Consider the following 23,537-nt stretch of genomic DNA (forward strand, 5'->3'; position numbering starts at 1 on the left):
TGTCTCTGTCATAAACTAGGGTTTGTGTTGGACTCACGACACAGGACTCTGAACAAAAGTTGAATAGGTTTATTTACAAGAAAGTCAGAGACTAGACTTGAGACAGAAAGGGTTTCCAAGTAGCGAAGTTCAAAGCTCCAACAGGTTAATCCAGAGTTTCCTTTCTCCACAACAATCTCTCTCGGATCCACCTCCAGGTTTCTGCAGAGAAGAGAAAGAAATGTAAGCAATGTTAATGGAGTGAAACAGCGCAAACACACATGTTGAAGGAAGCAGTGATAGTGATAGTTCAACAATCAGGCACCAACTCAAGGTCTGACTTGGTCTTTCGTAGCCAGAGAATCAGGTGATTACCAACAGGTGAGTTCATCACTTTCAGGTGTGCAGGACCAAAGTGCAGGAATCCAGAAGAGACCCCGCCCCTGAAACACAAAGGTGTTTTAATTGTTCACAAACATGCTTTCATATACACAGACAGAGAGAGAGAGCATCAAAGAGGAGAGAACGACAGAAAGACGGAGTCAGCAGGGGAAGACTGGAGGACCATGACAGGTGGAGAACAGACAGACTGGGAAACTGAAGAACTGAACACACCTCGAAATAGCTGTCCAGAGATGTGTTGTAGCTGCCCAGCTGAGCCTCTCTGAGAACGAGGGAGTGTTGAATAGGTCTGAGTCTGCTGAGTCCATTCTCTGGCCTGATCATTGTCATAAACCAGGGTGTCGGTTGGAGTCAAGACGCAGGAGTCTGAGGACATTTCAAAGGTCATACAAATACAGACAACGAAGAGAATTAACCATTTACACACTACAGAAATCTAGTTTCCTCGTTTATTGCATCTAGTAGTAAATGTGACGTTTCGAGCGCACTTAATCACGGATGATGGATCACAGTGACCATGACCAGTGACAATATTATCCAATCAGAGACTCACATAGGAGTAATACATGTTGCCTTGGCCTGAGTCAAAAATCAGTACTTAGAAAATAAAAAAGAAACAACAGGAAACAAATAACAAATAACCCAGGAACAAACAGATGGACAGATGTAAAACCTACTCAGCCAGTTAACCACATATCCACTCAGGTGAGCAAGTGACTGATAGAGAGCAGGAGAGGAAGAAAACTGGCAAGAAACAGAACAAAAGAAGAGGAATTACAAAATAAAACACCTCTAATTATAAGCAATAAATCCAGACCCTCATATGCGATACAAGATGGATGGATGAATGGATAAAACATACACAAGGTGTATGTTTTACTAAAGGCAGAGTTTGAAACTATGTGTTGTCCGGTGTTTCTCTGTGTGAGGATCTTTTTTATTTCTCTTTAGCATGAAGACGTATCTACAGACCTGAAGGACATCAGGAACTCTGCAGTCAAAAGTGGAGGAGCAACCTGCAGCAAGCACACCAGAAGAGCCAAGCTTTGAACTGAGGTCCTTACTTAACATTGCTGTGATGAATAAACTTTGTGAAGTATGCGTCACTTTGTGTCAACTTGTGAGTCGTTTTTGTTGTTTTACATCTCTTTGTATCTGTTTCTATCATCAACATAATCCACAACCATTTATACTCCTAGAGCTGAAACCTTCCACTAAATGCAGAAAAAAGGAAAAGGAGAATTTGAAAAAGGAAACAAAGAGTTTTTCCAAAGTTCACAGCAGTGCATTTCGTTTTCTCCAGCTGTTGTATCTTCCTCTGTAACGTCTCTGAATCTCTGTCCTCCCGTGCTCATATAGCTGAAAATACACACAGAGGCCGATGCTGCACTGCATGTGGCAGGTTAATAGAGGTGCACGACAAGCAGTTGTGATGTCATTTTTGGCGCGAGCCTCTGTTCGCAAGGACGACAATGGCGAGGATAAACTGCCTGTTAAGCATTTGAACCCTGTGGGCATAGTCGGGCCCCTGCAGTGTTGCACAGAACTATCAGTTTATAGCTATGGCTCACACACACACACACACACACACACACACACACACACACACACACACACACACACACACACACACACACAGAGTCATGTTCCTGTAACCTCAAACCCAGTGTGAGTACTGAAATGTGATGAATTACATAATGAGGTTTTGGTTTTGTCCCCCAGAGGGAGCAGAGTCCCCACAACGTGAGTACGCAAACTGATGTCCTCACAATATCACGAACACAAGAGCACACACACACACACACACACACACACACACACACACACACACACACACACACACACACACATTAACAATACACACAGATACTCACACTCGCTGATGTCAGCCTATTGCCCCAACCACACCCCCCACACATCACGCAGACTCCTCCCTCTGAAGGTGGAGCTCCCCCCCACCACCACCACCACCCCTTACACATTATCATCAGACCTCTCTTTCCGCTGTGTGTGAGGAGAGAGAGGGAGGGCGGTAGAGAGACATTAACTTGTCATTGCTTTCACAGTGTAGTAAAAGCCCCATTAAGCTGGTGCTGCTGCTGCTGCTGCACAGTTACCTGCGGGCATCACACACGCACACACACTCAGTCATACAGAAAGACACGTGTACGTTGCGCTCAGTGTTTCTGTGTAACAGTGTGTGTGTGGTCTTCCACCTTTCAGCGCTTTGCATTTTTACCTGCAGTGGAGATCGTGCACACGCCCCCCCCTCTCTCTCTCACTCACTCTCTCTCTCTCGGCGCGCACGCTCCTCGCGCATGCACGCAGCAGCAGCAGCGGCAGCAGCACCGAGGGAGCGATCAATACGCTAAAAGCCCGGAGAGGATTTAAACCGGAGCGGAGAACCGGAGGGGGACTCGGCAGGAATTATGAAGGTAACGGAACAGCAGAGGGGGGTCCCGGTTTGGCTTTTATTTGCTCGGCTCCGGGGCGCGCGCGTGCATGTGTGCGCTCGGCCGTTTTGACCGAGAAACCCGGTTTGTCGGAGCGGTTTCTGTTTTTTTCATTTTGTTCCTCTTGCAGGTACAAACGGCGCTGTCAGCAGATCCACAGCCGACCCATGCAGCCTACTGTCCGGGCTCAGGGGCAGCGGGCTGTCGGTCGCATCCTCCATCAGCACCACGTCTTTATGTGTGTGTGTGTGTGTGTGTGTGTGTGTGTGTGTGTGTGTGTGTGTGTGTGTGTGTGGCACCGTGTAAAATCAGAACTGCGAGTGTAAAGTAACAGCTGGTTTGGGATCAGTGTGAGTGGACGGGTGACACTGTGTGTGTGTGTGTGTGTGTGTGTGTGTTTACATGGTGACAAGCAGCTGGGTCTGCGCTATAGAAGCCGCTCTTTGTCTGCTCTGACCGTTTGTCATGAATGGCAGCAGGAGTAAGAGGAAGAGGTGTATACATACAGGAGGAGAGGGGTACAGTGGGGTGATGAAGAGTACATTAAGGAGGAGGAGGAGGAGTTGTTGTGTAAAACACTCCACACTGCAGAAGGTGTTTTAACCTGAAGCTGATTTACTGCCAAGGATGGAGAGATTAGGAGGAGACCTGAGGGAAAATAACGTTTTGGGTTTTGTTATCATTGTAGTGGAGAGGACAGGGTGTGTTGTCAGGGAGGAGGAGCTGGTTGTAGTATCAGATTGTGGGTGATGGTGTGTTTATGTATGTAATGCGTGGAGTGTTGCTGGATGCTGCAGAGCTGTGAGGATGCTTTTAATCTGAGCTGTTCTGATGAAGAGTGATAAAAGGGGGTAAAGTGGGGGGTGTATCTGGCAGCCAGCTCTAGGACACTCTGCTGAAGGAGCAGCTAAACAGAGAAGCAGTTAAACGTTTCAAACTGCGCAGAATGGAAATGTCTCCACACTGGATAAAACTGCCATCAGTCAGCTCTTTTCCATTTTCAGTGCTTGCGCTCTGGTCCAAGAAGAAAAGTGTGCTCCAGCGTTTTTCTGTGGGGTCACAGTGTGGAGGGCCTGAGGTTTGGTGCTGGAAAATAACAAAACTGGACTTAAATGTAGGGTTAATGGTATTAATGAATCGATCACAGATGCAGATACCAATGCATTTTCATCCACGATCATCATGTGGTGCTTTTTAGGCTGGATTTAAACTTTGCTTTGTAAAATAAAATTAAAGATGTATTCCCGTTGTTGACATAATTTATTTGCGTTGCTTTGATTTCAGCTCAGTGTGAGAGTCTTTACTGTATGTACAGGTGTCTCCCTTACCTGCTTTCACCGTGTTCATTCCTCACAGACAACTGACCCGATGCGACTGAAAGTGAAACAATATTAATCAGGGTTACTCTGCCTGCATCCACCCGTCAATTCAGCCCCTCCCACAGTCCAAAGACATGCATGTTCAGGTTAAGTTTGAGGTGGATGCAGGCGCGAGCATGCATGCGTGATTGTCTCATTATCTGTCTTTGCAATCAGATAATGCATGGTTCATGTGCACAGAGGAAGGCTGAGTGACATTTTCCTACTGAATTTGATTAGTTTGTGTTTTGTGTTGAACTGTTAAGAATGAATGAACAGATCAAACTGACATCCAGTCCAAATATACGGTTGGATCACTTATCCCTACACTTTATCAAACATGCGATTATAGATCAGCTCAATGTAATGAAAAAACACAAAAATATGGGAAACTAATGAAAATGTCACTCCCAAGCCCGGGTAAATGGACAGGGTGTCGGGAAGCGCATCCGGCATAATATTTAGGCCAAATCAAACATGCGGATCATAAACTTTATAGATCAAAATAAAACAAAATAGTAAAGATAAAGGTTAAAACAAAAGCCCATGTGTATATATATATATATATATATATATATATACATATATATATATATGTGTGTGTGTGTTAGGGGTGCAACGATACACAAAATTCACGGTTCGGTTCGGTTCGATACTTTGGTGTCACGGTTCGATATTTTTTCGATACAAAAAAAATGTTCATGCCTTTTTAATTTGTCATTTATTAAACTTATAAATATATATTTTAACTCAAAAGTACAGTTTTTAAATTTAATGTTGCTGAAACAAAAGTAATTAAAAAAATAAATCTGATTGAGGAATCACTCATCTTTGGAAAAGAGAGTTTATTACAGAGAAATGGCTCTTCCCAAAATAAAAGCTATACTATACACTTCTTCTGGGCTATATTCTCAGCAGCATATTGTAGCGGGTCAGGGCTGTTCGGGGTTCTGTTTGTACAGTTATGTTTTGTTTATGTTGCCATAGTGACGGGTGACGCCTAGTCCTGTCAGCGTTAATCTCGTTGAAATGACGTTAACGCCACAACACGGCAAATCTCCGTTAACGAGCTACCCCTGCATGGGGCTAGACGGCCAACACGTTAACGAGCTAACTGCGCTAACACACTAGTTCCCACCCATGTAATTGAGCATTGCGTGGCACATCCAACATACTGTTTTACTTTAGTCCTTGACGCGCTTACCTTCAGGGTCATACGTCACATGAAAACCAAAATAAATAAAAGGAGAGCTTAACTTCTGTCTCGCTAGCTTGCCCTGCGCTCTTCCTTCTGGCAATGCTGTCTGTGTTGAACGCTCAGTGGATCTGCGCTCGACAGTGCAGCCTAGGCGGCGTAGTCGAACGCAGATTCACAGAGCGCTCAACACAGACAGCATCGTCAGAAGGAAAGTTGATAAAATAAATTACAAAATTTGTATTGTTCAATACATATGCGTACCGAACCGAAAGCACTGTATCGAACGGTTCAATATCGATACGAGTATCGTTGCACCCCTAATATATATATATATATATATATATATATATATATATATATATACATATATATATATACATACATACACATGGGCTTTTGTTTTAACAGGAGTTCACCCATTCAGATCAGCCAGGCTTAACCCAGCGTACAGATGACAGTTACAGCTGGTGTGATTTTTATTTTACAACTTACACCTCTGGCAGGGCGAGTTTCACTTTTTCCCGTTATGAAGGAAGGTTTATAGCCCAGCAGATCAACATGGCTTTGCTCCAGCCGCCGTCACGGAGACAAAGAAATCGGCTTTTATGTCTTACATGAAGTGGAAGTAATTTTGTTTTTGGCACTATGTTGCATTATGCATATCTGATGTTTGTTTTTTGAAATGGGCATGTGAGAATGGATGACTAATAAATGAAGCCGAGCCTGAAAAATAAAAATGAAAAACGTTACTAAAAATAAAGATTATATAGACCCCCCCCTGCCCACCCCCACACCACCCTCCACTACCGTTCGGGGACACTGGCGACCATCTCTGTCCTGTTTGTTTGAGAGCCGAGGTTTTCAAGTGTCACTTGAAGCATTCTCTCAGCCTCACATGTTTAATTAATGCCTGTTTCTGAAGTCTTTTGCACACATGACGTCACATGGCCGTGTCCAGAGTGTTATTCTAGAACAATGTTCGACATTTGATCTTTTTTAATATGTAGAAAACAGGGGGAACTATTCTGATTCGGATGGAAATGCTGTGTATGGTTTAAACGAGGAAGCTGCCTGTGTAAATCACACATAAGGAAGCAGACATGATGCTCGTTCAGTGCAGCGGACTATTACCTGCTGCTGCTGTTACATTGGTGCAATGGGGACCTGGCAGGTAAAAGAGTCTTTAATGTCCAATCCAACTGCATCAGGCCTTTTTGTTCTCATTTTCACCTCCATCAGATGATGTCTAGAAGACTTCAGGGCTACAGTGCATGTGTGAAAATGGCTTATAGAGCTGGTTCAGGGATTTTTAGCCTCTGAAAAGGACTCTGAAAAGTCTCAGCAGCCTTTTTATATGCACTTTAGTAAAAGACGTGACGTACGTCAGAGGTATATTCCTTTCTAGCCTTCAGGAGCTGATGAGGCTTCTCAATAGGAACACCTGTATCCTCAGTAAACCTTTTCTCAATGTTTTCCTCTGTGCTCGTCTGTTTTTAGAAACACTTGGGAACCATATCTGATGAGAAATTGATCGATTGATTGAGCTAGCATGTGTCGTGCTTCCTGTCTTTCACAGCAGGATGAAGACTGGAGATATTTTCGTGCAGCTCATTATAAACATGGATTTGTGGATTCAAGCTGAAGTTGTTGTCAAGGTTTAAATGTTTGATCTTCATCACTGTGCCTCGGTTTCGACCGGGTCACACACAAATATGTTGATGGACAGGAACCTCTTAATGATGCCACTTAATTAGGAACAACTCTAGACTTTGCCCCAGAGTTCCTGTCTTGCTTTTTAACAATATCAATCTTTTTTTTTAAACTGTTCCTTTTGTTTGTGCTGAGAGGGTGGAGCTGGAGAAACTTGGTGAGAAAGGCAAATCTTTTGCAGTTGCATGAAATTCTCAGAGGCAGAATTTTAAACAGATGCTTGAAACATTTCTCAAAGATTTAGCTCCATGTTGACGTCACAGAATCATGCAGCTGGTGCAGATTTGTGCGCAGCATCTTTTGAAATGGTCTGTTTGACTGAGATCTGGTGACTGTTGAGGCCATCTGAGTCAACTAAACTCATTGTTATGTTCCAGAAACCAGCCCGATGTTGTGTCTGTGTCAAGGACCGAAGTTCAACACACAAGCTGGACCCAGGAGCAGAACACACACACAGCGGTACGAGAGAAAAAATAAACTTTATTATAACTGAGAGTGTCCCGGGAGAGTAGAAGGGAGAAAACGCACGGAACCAGAGAAACCGAGGGACCGGGAGAAGAATCGCGCAGGAAACGCCGAGAGCGGGACCGTGGGAGGGATGATAGCGGGGCCAAGGGAACCGGAGGGAGGGGTGAGGGTCCGTGGGGAGAAGCTCCAGAAAGGGCAAGGCGGCTGGGGTTGATCGTGATCCAAATTCTGGACAGGCAGGTGGACAGGCTGGTGACTCAAAACACGCCGAGCAGTGATCTGGGTATACAAGGCAGAGTTAGTACTAGTTCACACGGATAGGATTGCCTAAGGACTTTCCCGTAGGTGTGCGTTACCGCTGAAGGACGATTACAGACTGGCGTGGAGCAGCAGGCTGGGCAGGATTAAATGGTCCACCTGGTGATCGCCTGGGATGGGATGCAGGTGTGGAGTCAGCGGCCACGCCCACGGGAGTGGGCATCCCATCAGCACCTCAGACGCCGGGCCGCGGACCATGACAGTCTGTGCATTTTTTTAAAGAAGCAGCATGGCTTCAGTGTGATAAAATGCAAGAGACCGTCTGCTGCTTCTTTCTCTTAGAGAAATATAAATGCAGCCAAAAATCACAGCTCAGCCGTAGGGGTGGGCGGTATAAACGGTATATGGTAGAAACGATATAAATTTGGCCAGCGGTAGAGATTTTGACTATACCGCTCTATCACGATAGCGCATGTTGGTGGTGTCATCATGCTGCACCTGTTTTGGTCGAAAGCATCGCAGCGGCTACAAACAATATCATCTGCAAATTATGCCGGGCGACAATATTAGCGAAGAGATGAAACATTTTTTAGAATATGAGGAAAGCCAAAAACTGCGCTTCCTCCACTTCCTTACCATTGATTCATTAATGTTGAATTCTCTCGCAGCTGCTCTGTTCCCATGTTGTTGCAGTATATTAATGACTAACCTCATATTGTGGATGGATTATCTCAGTTGTTCTCCTGACTGAAGTTTGGTCCATTTACAGCATCCTGCCATGCGATTGCATTTGTTCCTAACCCTCACATTAACTTTTATCGAGTGGAAAAAAGTTGGCTTCATCCTCCAGCTTCACTATGTTTGTTATGCTAATGTAGCTGTGTTGCTAGCGATCACGTAGCACCAGCTAGTCCAACTTCAGTAACCCTACAAACGTCACTGCTGTTTAGTTTTCTGTCTTCATTTATGTTGGAAGTGATAGCAGAGCTGTACGTTTTATTTTTTTCAGAAATCTCTGAGTCAGAACATGCAATATCATTTTTAGGTGGAAACTAGCGAGCTAACTTCCTGCTAACTTCTAACGCCGTTAAATTTAATAAATTCTGTTTTCATGGATGCCTGGATGTTAAACTTAATTGTTACACCTGGTAAAGCAGCAACGCTGATCATTTTATTAAAGATGAAAGAATTTAGACAGTTTTTAACTCTTAGTGATGCCGCAGAGTTCATTTGACTTTGGGACCTGAAGCGGACAGAGTTTTGGGCTCCTGACTACGGTAGCCGTAATGCTCCGACAATCCATCAAGTGGTGCGGCTTCGTACTTTACCAAAGTCGTACTAAAACATTTTTGACAGATTTTTGAGCGCCATGTGCCACATAAAATCAGTTTGAGGTCAGTAAGCACAACCAGAATTCATACATAAGGTGTATCCGATTATAAGGCGCACTGTCAATTTTTGAGAAAATTAAAGGATTTTAAGTGTGCCTTATAGTGCGGAAAATACGGTATACAGAAGAAAAGACTATATCGTTACCGCACATGCTTCAAATTATACCGCGATATGGATTTTAGGCCATATCGCTCAGCCCTAGCTCAGCCTGTAACTCATGAGATGGGTGGTTCTGTCAGTGAAAATTAAAAAAAGGTCATGAGGTCCTGGGTTTGAAGCCCCCGACCAGCCGAAGCCCTTCTGTGTGGAGCTTCTGTTCTTTTCATGTCTGCGTGGGTCCTCTCCTTCCCCCTAAATGATTGCCTGTCTCTATGTGATAGTCTGGCAACGTGTCCAGGGTGTACCCTGCCTTTCACGCTATGAAAGCTGGGATAAGCTCCAGCTCCAGCAACCTTGAATTAGATTGGCAGTATGGATGAAGAATGGTTGGAAATTTCAAACAGGCTTTGATTATTGACTCTTCTCGTGAGCATTGAAGCCCGAAAACATCTTTCAGCACAGCTCTGTCAGAAATATGACATTTGTGTTTACAGCAGTTCTGGGTTTTGCTGTTTGAGTGGTTGGTTTGGTTGCAGAGGTTGTTGGTGGTCTTCTGTGCACACTGCTTTGAGACTTGGATGATGGAGTTTTAACTATGGGTGTGAACGCTGCAGTTACATAATGGCATTGATGTACATGGAGGAAGGCTGAGTGACATTTTTCTGCTGAATTTGATTAGTGTGTTTTTTCTACCCTGGTCTTGTCTTTGCACTAGTGCACAGAAATATGATTCTATAGACTCGCTGCACTGGTGCTGTATAGTGATATAAAATAAAAAGGAGAAAACACTCTCAGAACTAAATTGAATTCTCTGTTGTGCATGTCATCAGTTTTCTCCCATGCATAGCTCTATACGGCTTATTTTATTTATTTTATTGATCGTCAGTCATCTGCATCACAGGTGTTGCTGTACTTTCAATCTTGTACTGAGTTGCAGAAGTCTTTGGTTGCTGCAGTTTCAAATATTAAATACAGATTATTACTTTTCTTTATTACTTTCCCATAAGTATAGAATATGTAACTTATTATGTAAACTTTGTACAACAAATAATGTGTTTTACATATTTTTTTTCAGAAGGGTTCATCACTCTGTTTCTCAGTTTTCCCTCTTGCACCATGAAGGTCAGTCACAGAATTCCATTGTACTCTGTGCAATGCCAATAAAGGTTCGTTCATTCATATGTTAATGACTCAAGTGTCTGCCTCACCTGAAGTCATTAAACTTTCCTCCAAAAGTATTAAAAGAGGAATGTAAAATGAGGTAGTGGGGTTAAGAGAGAACAGCTTTATGAAGCCAGCAGAGAAGAGTGTTTGAAGTGTGTGAGGTGAGAGCAGGCAAGGTGTTGCCCTCGGGTTAATATTTATCCAGGGCTCCAGCAGGTGACAGATTACTGAACTCATGAACAAACGTAGCAGAAATGCAACAGAACAACAGAGCCGAGTCAACACAGAAAACGACCGAGCAAACAGAGGAGTGGACCGAAGAGCAGTGCCGGCTGTGTTCACAGGATGAAATATTAACACGATTACGATCATCACAGTCCTAATGAGTCCGGAGGCTCGACGAGTCTGAGGCTCAAACTTTCATCGTACCAGAGAGCTAAACAGCTGAACGGATAATAAATGTCGAGGAAGCTTCGCTGCACAGTTTCATTTCACAGCGTGCAGATTAAAGCTGCGGCGGGCAGAAATCTGGAAACACCAGTGAGTCAGTGCAGGGGTTTGATGTATTGCATACTGCAGCCCAGTGCTTAGGAATGGGTATTGATAAGATTTTCACGATTCCGATTCCATTTTCGATTCTGTTTAACGATTCGATTCTCTTATCGATTCTTTTTAAAAAGGAGAACACTAAGGTCGATTAGCTTAGAACTTTGTTTTATATCTTCTCTTTGAACAAGATAGAAATTTAGGAGTAACATGGCCTTACAAACCCAACAGTGAGATCTTAAGAGATCCACAGCCTATGGATGTAAAATAATAAAATAAATATTCTTCTGTAGCAATAACAAAGTATAACATAAATTATTCTGTAGCAATTACACAAGAATATCCAGTAATGTCCCTGCCTACAATTAAACACATTCACTTACTGAAAATCGGGGGCATCTGCTGCGGCAAATGGGTGCAAGCCTTTGACCACAAACTGAGTCACTGCTCGGTGACATTCGTCTATCCTGGCCTGAAAGGAGACGCTACCGGTAGACTGCAGCGAGAACTGCCAGCGTCTGAGCTAGCCAGAGTCTGTCTGTCTGTCCCATCATGGTTACCTAAATGCACAGTAATGGCAGGTTTTGTAATAAGGCAGATCGCGCTAACATAATATGCACTGTTAGTTGATTATTTACCTGCCGCATTAACGGGAGACGACGTGCAAACGTTACCGCTGCTGCTGGGTTGAGATTCACGAGTCTGGAGCGGAATTAAAAACACGACATTCATTTAGGTCATCGTGTGTTTTGTGAGCAAATGCTTTTGCATATTCGTAGTGTTTCCTCCCTTAAATGAAGTATCTACTTTGCAAATACTGCAAGTTTCCCTGTTGTCATCCGTTCTCGTAAAGTATGACCAAACTTTTTAGCGTTTGAGCCGCTTAGGCGCCGTGTTTCCTGCCAGGTAAATGACGCTCCGCAACGTGGTGACGTCATTCGGGGCGACTGGAATCAATAAGGGAATCGTTTGCAAAAAGTGGCAAACTATTCCAAGGAATTGAAAGAGTGGGAACCGGTTTTCAACAAGAACCGGGTTTCGATACCCATCCCTACCAGTGCTACTGTAAAGTTAGCAGCTTAGCTTTCCAGCTGAAGAACAGCATGCTGAGAATATTATTGCCATACTTGTTCAGAATGTATACAACATGAATGCAGACACTGTGGTTTTGAACATCATCTGTTTAGAACCACGACTCGAAACAAGGGTGGAGAGTAGTGAGGTTATCCGCTAATGTTAGCAAAGCTCAGTTAGCAAGATGCATCCATCTATCTGCTAATGGATAAACAACAGATTAATAAGCCAGCTAAACACAACATTGTAACACAACAACCGTTGAGATTTCTCATGTGATGTCATGTGTACATTACTTAAAAGTTGTTTGCCATATTGGATGTGGATACAACCACTGGTTGCTAGCAAAAATGGGTATTCACCAAATGGTTGGCAGTGGTTCCTTGAGGTTGCTCGGTGAAAGAAGTTGCAAAGAAGCCAAAAATCTCCTAGTGATTGCTTTGGTTGCCTGTTGTTTTTCCATATTTGTCTGAAAGTACTTAACAAGTACCAGAGTAGGAGTAAGAAAAAGTGTAACCCAAAGTGGAAATGGCGAGGATTCACCTTCAAATTAAAAGCCGACAGCCAACATGTTTCATAAGGCACAACTTTTACCTTGAAGGAAACGGTCTCTGTGTCCAGTTTGTGTTTCACTTTTTACAGCTCACTACAGCTCAGAGTAGCTGGACAGTGTTTGTGGACATGTCCATCATTTCTATTCAAACTAAGACCACAGAGGTTTCTGCCAGCTGACTGGGGGAATACGCATTTTCCCCTAGCGACAGGTGGCTGCCAGATGGTCACTGGCCAGTCTCTGAGCTTGTGTAACTGGGGCTTTATTCACTTGATCTTACATTGTCACTATGATTGGGACACGTCCAAAATGGCAGCCAAGTAAAAGTCACATGATGAGTCACATGTTCATAAAACCTCATTGTACAATATGTAGCCCTAATAAAAGTGTAGCCCACCAGGATTCCTGCACTTAGTTTCACGATAGCTGTTCATCAGTGACTGTCCACTCAGTCTGTTGTCAGTCATTGTCGTCTTCTTCACAAATCTGATTTCTATGTTCCCGGCTTCGTATCCGATTGGCTGAATCCGTCCCGAGACTTCGCTGCGTTACAAACTCTGACTTGTTTGTTTTACAGAAAAGCAAAATAATTAAAAGATGTTTTTGTTTGCTTTTAGTCACTTGCCAGCTTCTTGTTTGCTTGTTTACAGAAAAAATAAACAAAACCCAACATCTCCAGACTGCTGATTAAGCACCCAAAATGTTAACTTGAAAATGAGTTTAACAGCAATTATCCTTCTGCAAATGTGTTTGGATCACAGCATGAGATGATTCAGACACAGCGCAGATCAAACACATTAGCCAAAGAAAAAAATCCTAAGATCCAAGATCTGCTGTTAACTATTGCAAAGACTGAATTTTCAAAACAGTGTTAAAAAATCTGTACCTACAAGATTATGCCTGATGGCGCCAATGGTATTGTTTGTCAGGTAGTTACATTCAAATGGCTCCAAAGCACGCCAACATCATGAACATCATCAACAGGTTCATGTGTCAGCAAACCTCAAAGCAGCCATGCTCCTATTTTTAATCCTTACCAGAATTCACATGGCTGAAATACATTAAAAATATAACAGCACAGCTATTATGAGTGAGAAAGTATCTGTAGAGCCATTTTTCTTCTTGGACCATTAAAAAGCATTTTAGGTTTTAATTAAAAAGCATTAAAATGCTCTTTATTGCTTTAATGTAGGAATCTGACTGGATTAATTGAAGTGGCCATCAGAGGAACTGCAGTCACTTCCCTGGAGGTTGCTACTTGGTCCATCATCCTTTCGTTGCCACGTTTTTCAGTGTTGGGCAGTTGTTGCCACTGTTTAGAGACCACCTTTAGGTGCTGGATTTTTCACCATTAACAAGGCTCCCAGCCATCCGGGGGAGGTTAACAGCCAAGAGACCTGTAATCGGCTAAAGTCTACTCGACTCAAGTGTTGAACACAGCAGCTAAATTCTCATGAAATTTATATCACGATGTAGATAGAATACATTTTGCTAGATACTTGGATGCCACTAAAATACCATCAGCAATGCCGAATATAATTCAGCACAGAGTATGAGGTGTGGCCAAAAACTTCAGCTACCGTGCCTGTAAAAAGCAAAAAGCCGTACTTGATTTAAATTTGGCTGCCCTTCCCTCTAAGGTCATCTGCAGTGCTCCCAGCACTTCTGTTATGTTTGGATCAGTCTGTGAAAGTCAGCATAACATAAATAAGGATGGGTGTTTTTTTGAGCTACTCTAGTGGAGTCTCAGAATAAAAATATAGAACTGTAAGTGATCAGAACGGGTCTTCTTCAAATTACCAGTGCATCAGTTTTAACAGCAGCGTGCCTCTATAGGTCTATAAGTGCACATGCTACTAACTATTCTTTTTTTTTAGTAAAAATTAAGTGTGATTGACAATGTAAGGACAACATGTTACATCAGGTTAGTAAAGGTCTGGAAATTCCTGCACACTTCAGAGTCTCAGCTTTAATTTGAGACCACTGAGGAGCTGTGAACATTTTTATATGAGCGTAAATGTAATTGATCAAATGAACATAATTATAAATAGCGAATCCTTTGCAGGCAATGACTCCCAGAAGTCTTTAACCTATCATGCAACAGCGTTGCCTTGCTAGTGATGATTTGTGCATGCTGCACTGCTGCTGTCGTCAGGTATTTGTGGCTCTTTGAACATTTTTTGTCAGTGAAACTAATAAAGGAGGAAAAACAAACACGTTTTCAGACGTCTCTGAATCAAAGCGTCTGCCAGATGAGCAGCACTCTCCAGAGTCCCTGTCACTTCAGTGTTGGGATCCGTCTAATCTCTGCACGGCTCCTGCCTTTTTCCTGGAGTCTGAGCTGATGGTTCTGATTGATAGGTCTGAGCTCTGCTGGTTTCTGTTTCAGAATAATCAGCTGTGTTTTCTGGAAACAGTGAGGTGGCTGTGAGTTTCAGCAGCAGCAGCGTCTCTGCAGTCTGACTCAGCCCATCTGATCCAACTCCAGCTGATCACTGCGAACAATCAGCTGATTTCATGGATGTTTCTTCTTCTGGTTTTAGATTTTACAATTTTTGCTTCTGGAAGGATGAGGAGCTGTTACCCGATCAGAGCTCTTAGTCAGCATTCATGGTCATCATCCTGTGGAGAGTAGCTGCTACTTCCTTTAACCTGTTGGAGAGGCGGCGTTTGAGTAGGTAGATTCACGTTGGCTGTCTCCACAGCGATGGCCCTCTTATGACATCATCCAAAAGGCCGTCCTGTCTTCCATGATGTCATCAGTAGCTACAGATCCAGAGCGACAGCTGCTGTCAGAGCTGCTCAGCGTCACAGCGCGGGAGCTAGCAAACATTCATGCTCCCCGGCGTGCAGCGACCTCTGACCTCTTCCCTGCTGGCTGGATGCAGAAACACATCGCTTTGAATGTTTGCATTCAGTGCAGCTTTAACAGAAACTTCTGCTCTCGGCTATTAATTAACTGATTCACGCTGTGAAATCTGATGAGACAGTGTAGCTGTCAGTTTGTTAGAGGTCCAAATGCCCCCAGGTCACTACAAACTATTCTCATACATGAACAGGAACACTGCATTTCTTAAAATCTGTCAAAATGAAAGGTTTTCCTTTGTTCGGGATGGCCTGAATACTATTTTCATGTTTTGTTGTATTAACCAATGCAGAGCCACAGGATGTAGGGTTCAGTTGTGTGTCCTTACTGCAGAAGGGTTCTGGGTTCAGACTTGTTGGTCAGTTGGTGGCTTTTGAGTTTGTATGTTCTCAGACAGACATGCTGTTAGGTTAATTGGTGCTTGCTTGTTTTTCTCTTTTCTTCCTGAATGCTGTGCTCTCTGCTGGGTGTGACAGGAACTGCATTGCAGCCGTTTTAGCCACAGTTTGTGGTCAGATTGACTGCAACACCTGTCCTCAATCCTCACCTGCCCTTTATTTACAGTTGGTACCATTAAAGGGGCGGGAGCTTAAACAGCTGTTTGGGACATCGGGTGAACTGAAAGGGTCCAGTTTAAGATGAATGAGAATTTGAACTGTGAATCATGCAGAACAACTCGAGAAGAGCCCTGGACTAAAAACACAAAGCTGGAAAGCAGCAGAATCGGTCCCCTTTAGGACTGACATAAGCACAGCAGAGAGCTGCTGGTGAAGCTGATGTGCTTGCATGTTACCATGGTTACACAGACACAGCTCATGAACAGAAAGTGGATTTTATTTTCTCTCCCTATATTTGAGAAGTGGCCATTATCAGAAACACTGCATAGCAGAGCTTTTGTTCTCCAACATGTGATGCAATAAGAAAAGCTTGAGTCCTACTGAGGTCAAACCAGAGTTTGTGCCTGTGTGACGTTTCTGAGTTTTCTCTCATGGTCCAAATAACTTGTTTAGGTCAACTGGTAATTGTAAATTAGTCGTGGGTGTGGGTGAAGGTGGCAGGGTCTCTTTCTATTAGACATGTTAGTCTACCCTGTGACTCTGAGTTGGATAAACTGTTAACAAAATGGATAAAAGGATGGATGGATGGTGCTTTACAGCTTACAGACTGCTGAACATCCATCTATCCATCCATTTTTTACTTTTTATTTGGGGACAGCAGCCCAGACCTCCCCATCCCTTTGCAACATGTCCAGCTCTACAGGCGGGACTCCGAGGCAAATCCAAGCCAGCCGAGAGGTATAATCTCTCCAGCGTGTCCCGAGTCCACCGCTTGTTCTCTCCGCCCAGTTGGACATTCCTCAAACACCTCACGCCCAGTAGGTATCCTGCTGTGACTTACTCCCCATATGAGGAAGGATGCTCATTTCCAATGCTTTTAACTGCAGTCTCATTCTTTTGGTCACCATTCAGCACTCGTGAGCAAAGGTGGGGTTTAGGATCTTTAGCTTTGTTATGAGGAAATTGTATCTTTAGAAAACTGTTTTTTTCCCTGATGAACTTATGTGAAAACACCAGGTGACACTAAGAACTAAAGGGTTAATTAGTGAACCGATACAATTTAATGCCATTATTATTGCAAGTTTAAATGAGATAAGAAGGGAACAATAATGTTAATTATGGTTTGGGATTTTGAATTTGCATTGAAAAAAAGCAGCTGCAATAATTTTAGAACTTCATTTCATCCTGTTATTGTGGGATAATGGGATAATTTTCCCTATTTGTTGTGAGAACAACGTTTTTTTTGTCTGGTTGATTCCGATTATCAGAAAACAGCTGAGATAATGAGATGATTAACTTATCTGAAGCTCACAGGCTGATATAAAATGACAGTAATAACAGCTGTTTTTTAATTCTCCCCAAATCTGGGAGCAGAATGTGGATTTATTTAGTCAGGCTACATAAAAACACCAGCGAGAGGAGGGAAATACGAGCAGAGCTTGCTCCAGCAGCCCAGCGACTTTAACTCTGAGTCTGCTGACTAACTGCTCGCTCTGCACTTTGAAGAAGAGTCTCATTCAGTGCTTCTATAACTCCAACCCGTTTCCTAGAAGAACTACAGAGCTTTGATGTTAAAGACTACAACTCCCAGTGGAGTGAAAGATTCTGAGTTATGAATGATGTGTTTGAGATGAGAGTGGAGAGACCTGAGAAAACGGCTTTCATCTCAAGCGGAGTCGTCTGTTGCTGATAAGTCGTCCCCACTGAGACACATCACTGCGCCGGAGAAGGCGACGCAAAAAGAAGAAGAAGAAAACGCTGTGAAACTCACAGGAAGCCTACACAGTGTTGCGAAATCAATCAATGTAGAGCAGTGAGACAAACCACGGAGGCCCCAGAGAAGTGCAATCAAACGATGAGTTTATTAACACACAGGAGAAAACATCAGCCTATGTCTTCTGACAAAAATACATGTTGTGGACACTTATAAAGCAGTGGGGTACACGCCCCCCCATGGCGTCAATTACAGATTAAAATAGGTTCCAGACATTAGTCACAGTTAATGGTACATCTTTAATGCCTATAAACAGACATAGAACTTCTCTTTTCTATAACACCTTCCATACAAGGTAATAAACTTCAAGCCCTCAGGGTCTCTGGGGCTAATTATTGACTCTGGTCATCTGTTGCCAAGTAGACTAAAATATAGTGAGACACCAAATGAGTTAAGGCCGCAGGCCTGACACATTCCTAGATTATATGTGTTATATGTATTGTAAGCATGCATTGCAGTTATCCTTCTATGTTCTAGTTTCCCTCAGCATGTATCACCTGGACAGTCACGCCAGTGAAGCTTAAGACCCTTAATGAACCGAACATCAACTCGAAATAAGCGCAGATATGCAATGTGTATGAAATACTTCTGTTAACATAGTGGAATGATCCTGAAATGAACATCTTCAATAAACAACTTTAATGCAATATCAATACTGTGAGAAATATTATTAGATGAAATAATGCTGTAAAGAATGTTATCAATGCAATTATAATTATGCAGATTATATGGCAGCAATAAAAGAATTTCTGTATCTCCACATTCCCTCTTTTGACATTCCAAAAAGGAATGTCACCACACCTCGGGTTGTATCACTCCTCGGCCCACATTCTGGCTTCCAAGTTCATCAAGTAGATTGAATCCACCCGTCCAGGGTCCGCAGCCCTAGCCATTATCTTTACCAACAATCCTTTGACACAGGGAATGATACAACAACCACAGGTGAGCAGTATCCCTAAAAGTGTAGCGAATGAAAACATTGCTGACATAGCCAAACCTTTCCACCGTCCAAACATGGATGCCATCCAGCTCTCCAGCGGGTTTTTGATACCTGAGTGCTCATGCATGGTTCTAGACAGAGTTTTCAGACCCTCCAGAGCTCGGGTTACTGAGCCATCTGGGGCAGTATTATTGGGGATAAAGGTGCAGCACATGTCTCCGAACATAGCACAGACGCCCCCTTTCTCCGCCAACAACATGTCAAGGGCCATTCGATTTTGCACTCCCATCAGCGAGGTCGGACCCAGCTGTTCCGCAAACCCCTCCATGCCGTCTCTGGTTAGGTTAGAGAGTCACAGCAAATTATAGTGAACATAATTTATACGATCAACATTCTTGTTTGGAGTTACCCATAGGAATATACTTTCAAATCCTGAAGCAACTTGGTCTGCTAGTTTATACTCATTTGGAACTCCCCTGGGCACCCCTATGGAGTCAATCCAGGTGGGTGAGTTGAATCTAGGGTTGTAAACATGCGTCTCCCGGGTCCCTCTTTTTGCCAAAATGTGTCTCTTACGTCTGGCAGCTAAAGTGCGTGTGTTAGATTGTGGTATGGCTTTTACCTGATTTCCAATGAGTATGAGTGGAGCTCCCAGCCGCACCATCGCACATGTCCCTATGCTTCCCAGAGGAACCTGAACCAAAAGAGTGCTCTGCCCACAATAATAATACAACCCACTTCTTGCCCATGTTCCAATCAATGTACTTGGGTCACTTACATTATTGGTGGTTCTTCCTGTGCGCGTGACAGCACACCAACTTGGGTCGATATCTCCCACCTTGTATTTTACCTTATCTGTAGAGAACTTAAAACATGTATAATTATCTTGTTTTGGCATAAATGGTCCCACTGTTGCCTGTTTTGAAATGGGAGGGAAAAGTCTGGACAACAGAGTACAGTTGCCAGTACTCACTGCACCTTTAGCTCTCAAAAGTGATGGCAGGAGAAATCTCACCCTGATTTCCTATAAGAAATGCTTCAAAGCCCACCATGAAGTTATTTCATGTCAAGGAGCATCTAGTCTCCAAGTCTGAACACGGAGCTGGAACGGTTCGATTTTTTTGAGAAACCAGCAGCGTTTGTTGGTGTCTCTGATGAGGGCCACAATTAAGATAGTGAAACACTAACATTGTTCTCCATGCCTCTTGGAGGTGGATGAGGTTGCACCAAAAACGTCTGCTCTTTTTCCTTATTTTTCAGGTTAATGGCTATTCATAGCCATTACTGCTAGTTTTTCAGGACATGAGGGGCATTAACCTCCTACGACCTGGCGTCCACATATGTGAACATCATATTTTGGGTTGTCTTGACCAAAATACCTAATTTTACTCTACAAGGGCCTGATATCGACTTACGAGGACATTATACTGCCACTGTTCTATCAAAATTTAAAATGAATGTCCTCATATGTTGATCTCATTTTTCTCAGAAACAAAAATTAGGTAAAAATAAAAATCTGGTAATTCTTTGTTTTTACATTCATCAGGTCCCAATCAGCCCATATAGCAAAGAAAAATAAAAAATGCATGCCATGAAAGAGTTCAGGTCTTAGGAGGTTAAAATGGAATTTTGGAGTTCAGCCACTGGGCCTTAGAGCAGGGGTGGGGAACTCCAGGCCTCATGTTCTGGTGTCCTGCAGGTTTCAGATGTGTTCTTGGTCCAACAGCTCATATAAATGGCTAAATGACCTCCTCAGCATGTCTTGAAGTTCTCCAGAGGCCCGGTAATGAACTCATCATTTGATTCAGGTGTGTTGGCCCAGGGTGAGATCTAAAACCTTCATGACACCAGCCCTCGAGGCCTGGAGTTCCCTGCTTTAGAGGGCTGGATCCATTTATGTAACTTCTGAGGCCTCAGTCTCACAGGCCTTGAGCCTGCTGTGACTCCCTGTCAATGCCAACAACTCACCAAGTGAAAGTGAAACCTGAAAAAGTGCAGCACAAACTGGAAAGGGTGAATGTTCACCTGGTAGTGCGTTACCGAAACATTTAAAAAGTTGCAACTTTTACTTGTTAAACTTACCGTAAGTTTCTCCATTTCTGGTTTGCGGCACACTTCACAGTTTCACAACCAATCAGCAAGTAGTTACCAAGTGGTTTTCAGACAAGTCAGACATTTTCCATGCAGACTGTGGGTGATGCTGGAAATCTGCCAGCAGCCAAAACAATCATAAGAAGTGTTTTGGTGCAGCACTACAAAGAGGTGTGCCTAATTTCACATAACAACCATTCACTGAATGGTTGTTTGGGACGTTGCCAACTGGTCTCTAGGCCTGCGCGGCCATATCTGTGTTACGGAGATCTTGGGGCCTGTTCCAGCTAACACAGGTCAAAAGGTCACTTTAATAAAGGTTTGTAAAGCTTTTTAGAACAGCTTCAGTGTCACTAAGGGTTTGTTTTTGTTTCCGGCACAGGAAAATTTAGATTTCACAGCCTGTAAACAGCTGCTTACTGCTGGGAATCTGTGAGATCTGCAGGCTATCGTACATTTTTGTTCATACAAGTGTAATTATGCATAAATTCACAGGGATGTTCCAATTTTGGGGCCACGAGTATGGGCAGAAATCTGTGCCATCAGAAACTGAATTTGAATAAGTTAAATTTGAATTTGAATTGCTCAGATTGAATCTGAATTGTAACTTGAATAAATGCTTTTGAAAACTGAATTTGAATTAGTCTAATTTGAAATTGAATTTATGGTTTGAAAATGATCATCACTAAATTGAAATTGTATTTTATATTTTGAAAATTAATTGATTTGCTTTGAAACTGCATTTTATCCTTTAAAAAATTCAGCTCTCGAATAATTTCAGTTTCACTTCTCACCATTCAATTTCAGTTCCAAAATTCAGTTTTTTGGAACTTACATCCGGTTCCGGTTCAAGCGCAGATTAATAGAACTACGTTTTACTAGCGGACCGAAAGTGTTACTGGTGGGAATCTACGGCGTCTTGAGCTGAATTAAGACTTCAGAAGTCATTCGTCATGTCGAATGACCAGCGGATAAACTCTCAGGTTGGTAATAAATGTATTACATGTATAAGAACATGCGTCATGTTAACAAATGATAGCCGTACAGTAACTGTTATGCTTATTGTAGCTGTTAGCTAAAAACGCTAATTTAGCGTAGTTTGCCCTGAATTCAGCTTTGACAAACAAATATGATCGACTGTTTCTAGTAGAATTCCAAAGTTGTCATCTTGGACCCTCTCAGAGTACCCCCTCTGTATGCTTGCAGAGACCCCTACAGTAGGGAAACATGCAAAACGGTGCCCAAACCTTTGTATTTTAGCTCTATTTATGTCTTACACAGCATCCCAACTCTTTAGCTAACTTAATAACTTTAGCTAACTTAATAACTTTAGCTAACGTGAATAGTTAGTCTGATTCATTAGTGCAGCATTACTGGATCACCTCTGTTTGAAGTGATATAATGTGATATACAACTATCACTGAAACAGCAAACTTTGTAAATAAGCAAACAACACTTCTCATTCTCTAAACGTTTGGCCACAGCTGTAGATTACATTATCAGTGCTTGTTCACTCTTGACAATAATTACATTTCAAAATTTACTTTGTGCATTTACAGGTAAACAATATCTAATATTTTATTTAAATGACTGCTTTGTCTTTGAAAAGGGTGAAGAGCCTGAGGCCGGTGACAGTCCAGTTCTACTCTAAGTACATCCTTACAGTGGCTCACAGGACAAGGCCACATTCCTGTCCTGCCAGAAGAGAAGAGAAACTTCAGAGTCTTCATGCAGTTCAACCACACCTGTCAAATTCCATATGACAGGGGCCTCAAACTCCAGTCCTCAAGGGCCAGTGTCATGCAACTTTTCCATGCCCTCGAGGACTGGAGTTTGAGACCCCTGCCGTATAGTGTTCATGCAGTTTTCTACCCCACAGTTACAGCATGTCTGACTGCCTGTTCAGCATATGCAAAAATATATGAGTTTAAGCATGTGATGACTAAGGCCTTCCATTATGGTGTTTGTCATCACATGTCACAGACATCTGGATGATCATTTGGAATAAACAAAACTAAAAACTTGTTACTTCATCTTTTATCTTTATTATTATTATTGTTCTTATTTTATATTTTTCATTGTTAGGCATTGGGTTTATTTGTAGTAGTCCTTTCCAACTTCTTTCCCTCTTCCATGTTACTGTGTCAGCTTGTCGCATCTATTTGGGTTTGGAAGTGGAACAGAAAGTAAGGAAATCCAAAGTGCCATTAAAACCAGGAGAGGTTCTTATATTTCAGAAGAAGGGATTAATTCAAAAGAAATGACCTCAACGCCATATTTTATTTAGGAACCCTAGAGAGCACTTTGCAAAATAACACATTCTTATAATTTCACCCTCAGATGAGCCAAGCTACGACTGTCAGGGAAGGTGATGTAGGTACAGAGCATATGAGAGTGGTTAAGTTAATGTCTCTTGTCTAGATGAAGGCACAAGAGGGATGGATGGCAAGGCGTAGAGATTCAGTATCTTCAGTCTTCAGTGGACACTCCATTTCTGGCACAAAACACCTGTAAAAGATGGTCGATTTAGGAGGTGACCCGATAACTTCAGCCTGTCAAACATAGTAATGGAGCAGTATGCTTTAAAAAAAAAAATCTAATTAAGCATGCACTCAGTACCCTAAGAATTATTATGGTAGTTAAACACTGATAGTT

The 23,537-nt window shown here is 42.7% G+C and overlaps 1 protein-coding gene and 1 long non-coding RNA gene across 4 annotated transcripts in view; one reads left to right on the forward strand and one right to left on the reverse strand.

Annotated features, from left to right (window-relative positions):
• Positions 1-69: 69 nt before the first annotated feature.
• Positions 70-11,938, reverse strand: LOC308407255. Of its 3 annotated transcripts, XR_013973647.1 has the most exons (6): positions 11,666-11,938; positions 11,411-11,587; positions 4,163-4,208; positions 595-747; positions 355-422; positions 70-201 (listed from the first exon to the last, which is right to left on the reverse strand). It is a non-coding gene; the product is annotated as an uncharacterized lncRNA (long non-coding RNA). The 3 variants fall into 3 exon arrangements; XR_013973646.1 differs by lacking the exon at positions 4,163-4,208 and having other exon boundaries at positions 595-1,397; XR_013973648.1 differs by lacking the exon at positions 4,163-4,208 and having other exon boundaries at positions 106-201; positions 309-422; positions 595-1,397.
• The window catches only part of magixa (MAGI family member, X-linked a), a 61,419-nt gene continuing 44,076 nt past the window's right edge, over positions 6,195-23,537 (forward strand). Inside the window, exon 1 of the mRNA XM_080898809.1 lies at positions 6,195-7,559. Coding sequence (XP_080754935.1) covers positions 7,489-7,559 — 71 coding nt within the window. The 5' untranslated portion in view covers positions 6,195-7,488. The remainder of the gene's footprint in view (positions 7,560-23,537) is intronic.

The sequence above is a fragment of the Rhamphochromis sp. 'chilingali' genome (assembly GCF_963969265.1).
Source record: "Rhamphochromis sp. 'chilingali' genome assembly, chromosome: 12".
Classification (NCBI taxonomy): domain Eukaryota; kingdom Metazoa; phylum Chordata; class Actinopteri; order Cichliformes; family Cichlidae; genus Rhamphochromis; species Rhamphochromis sp. 'chilingali'.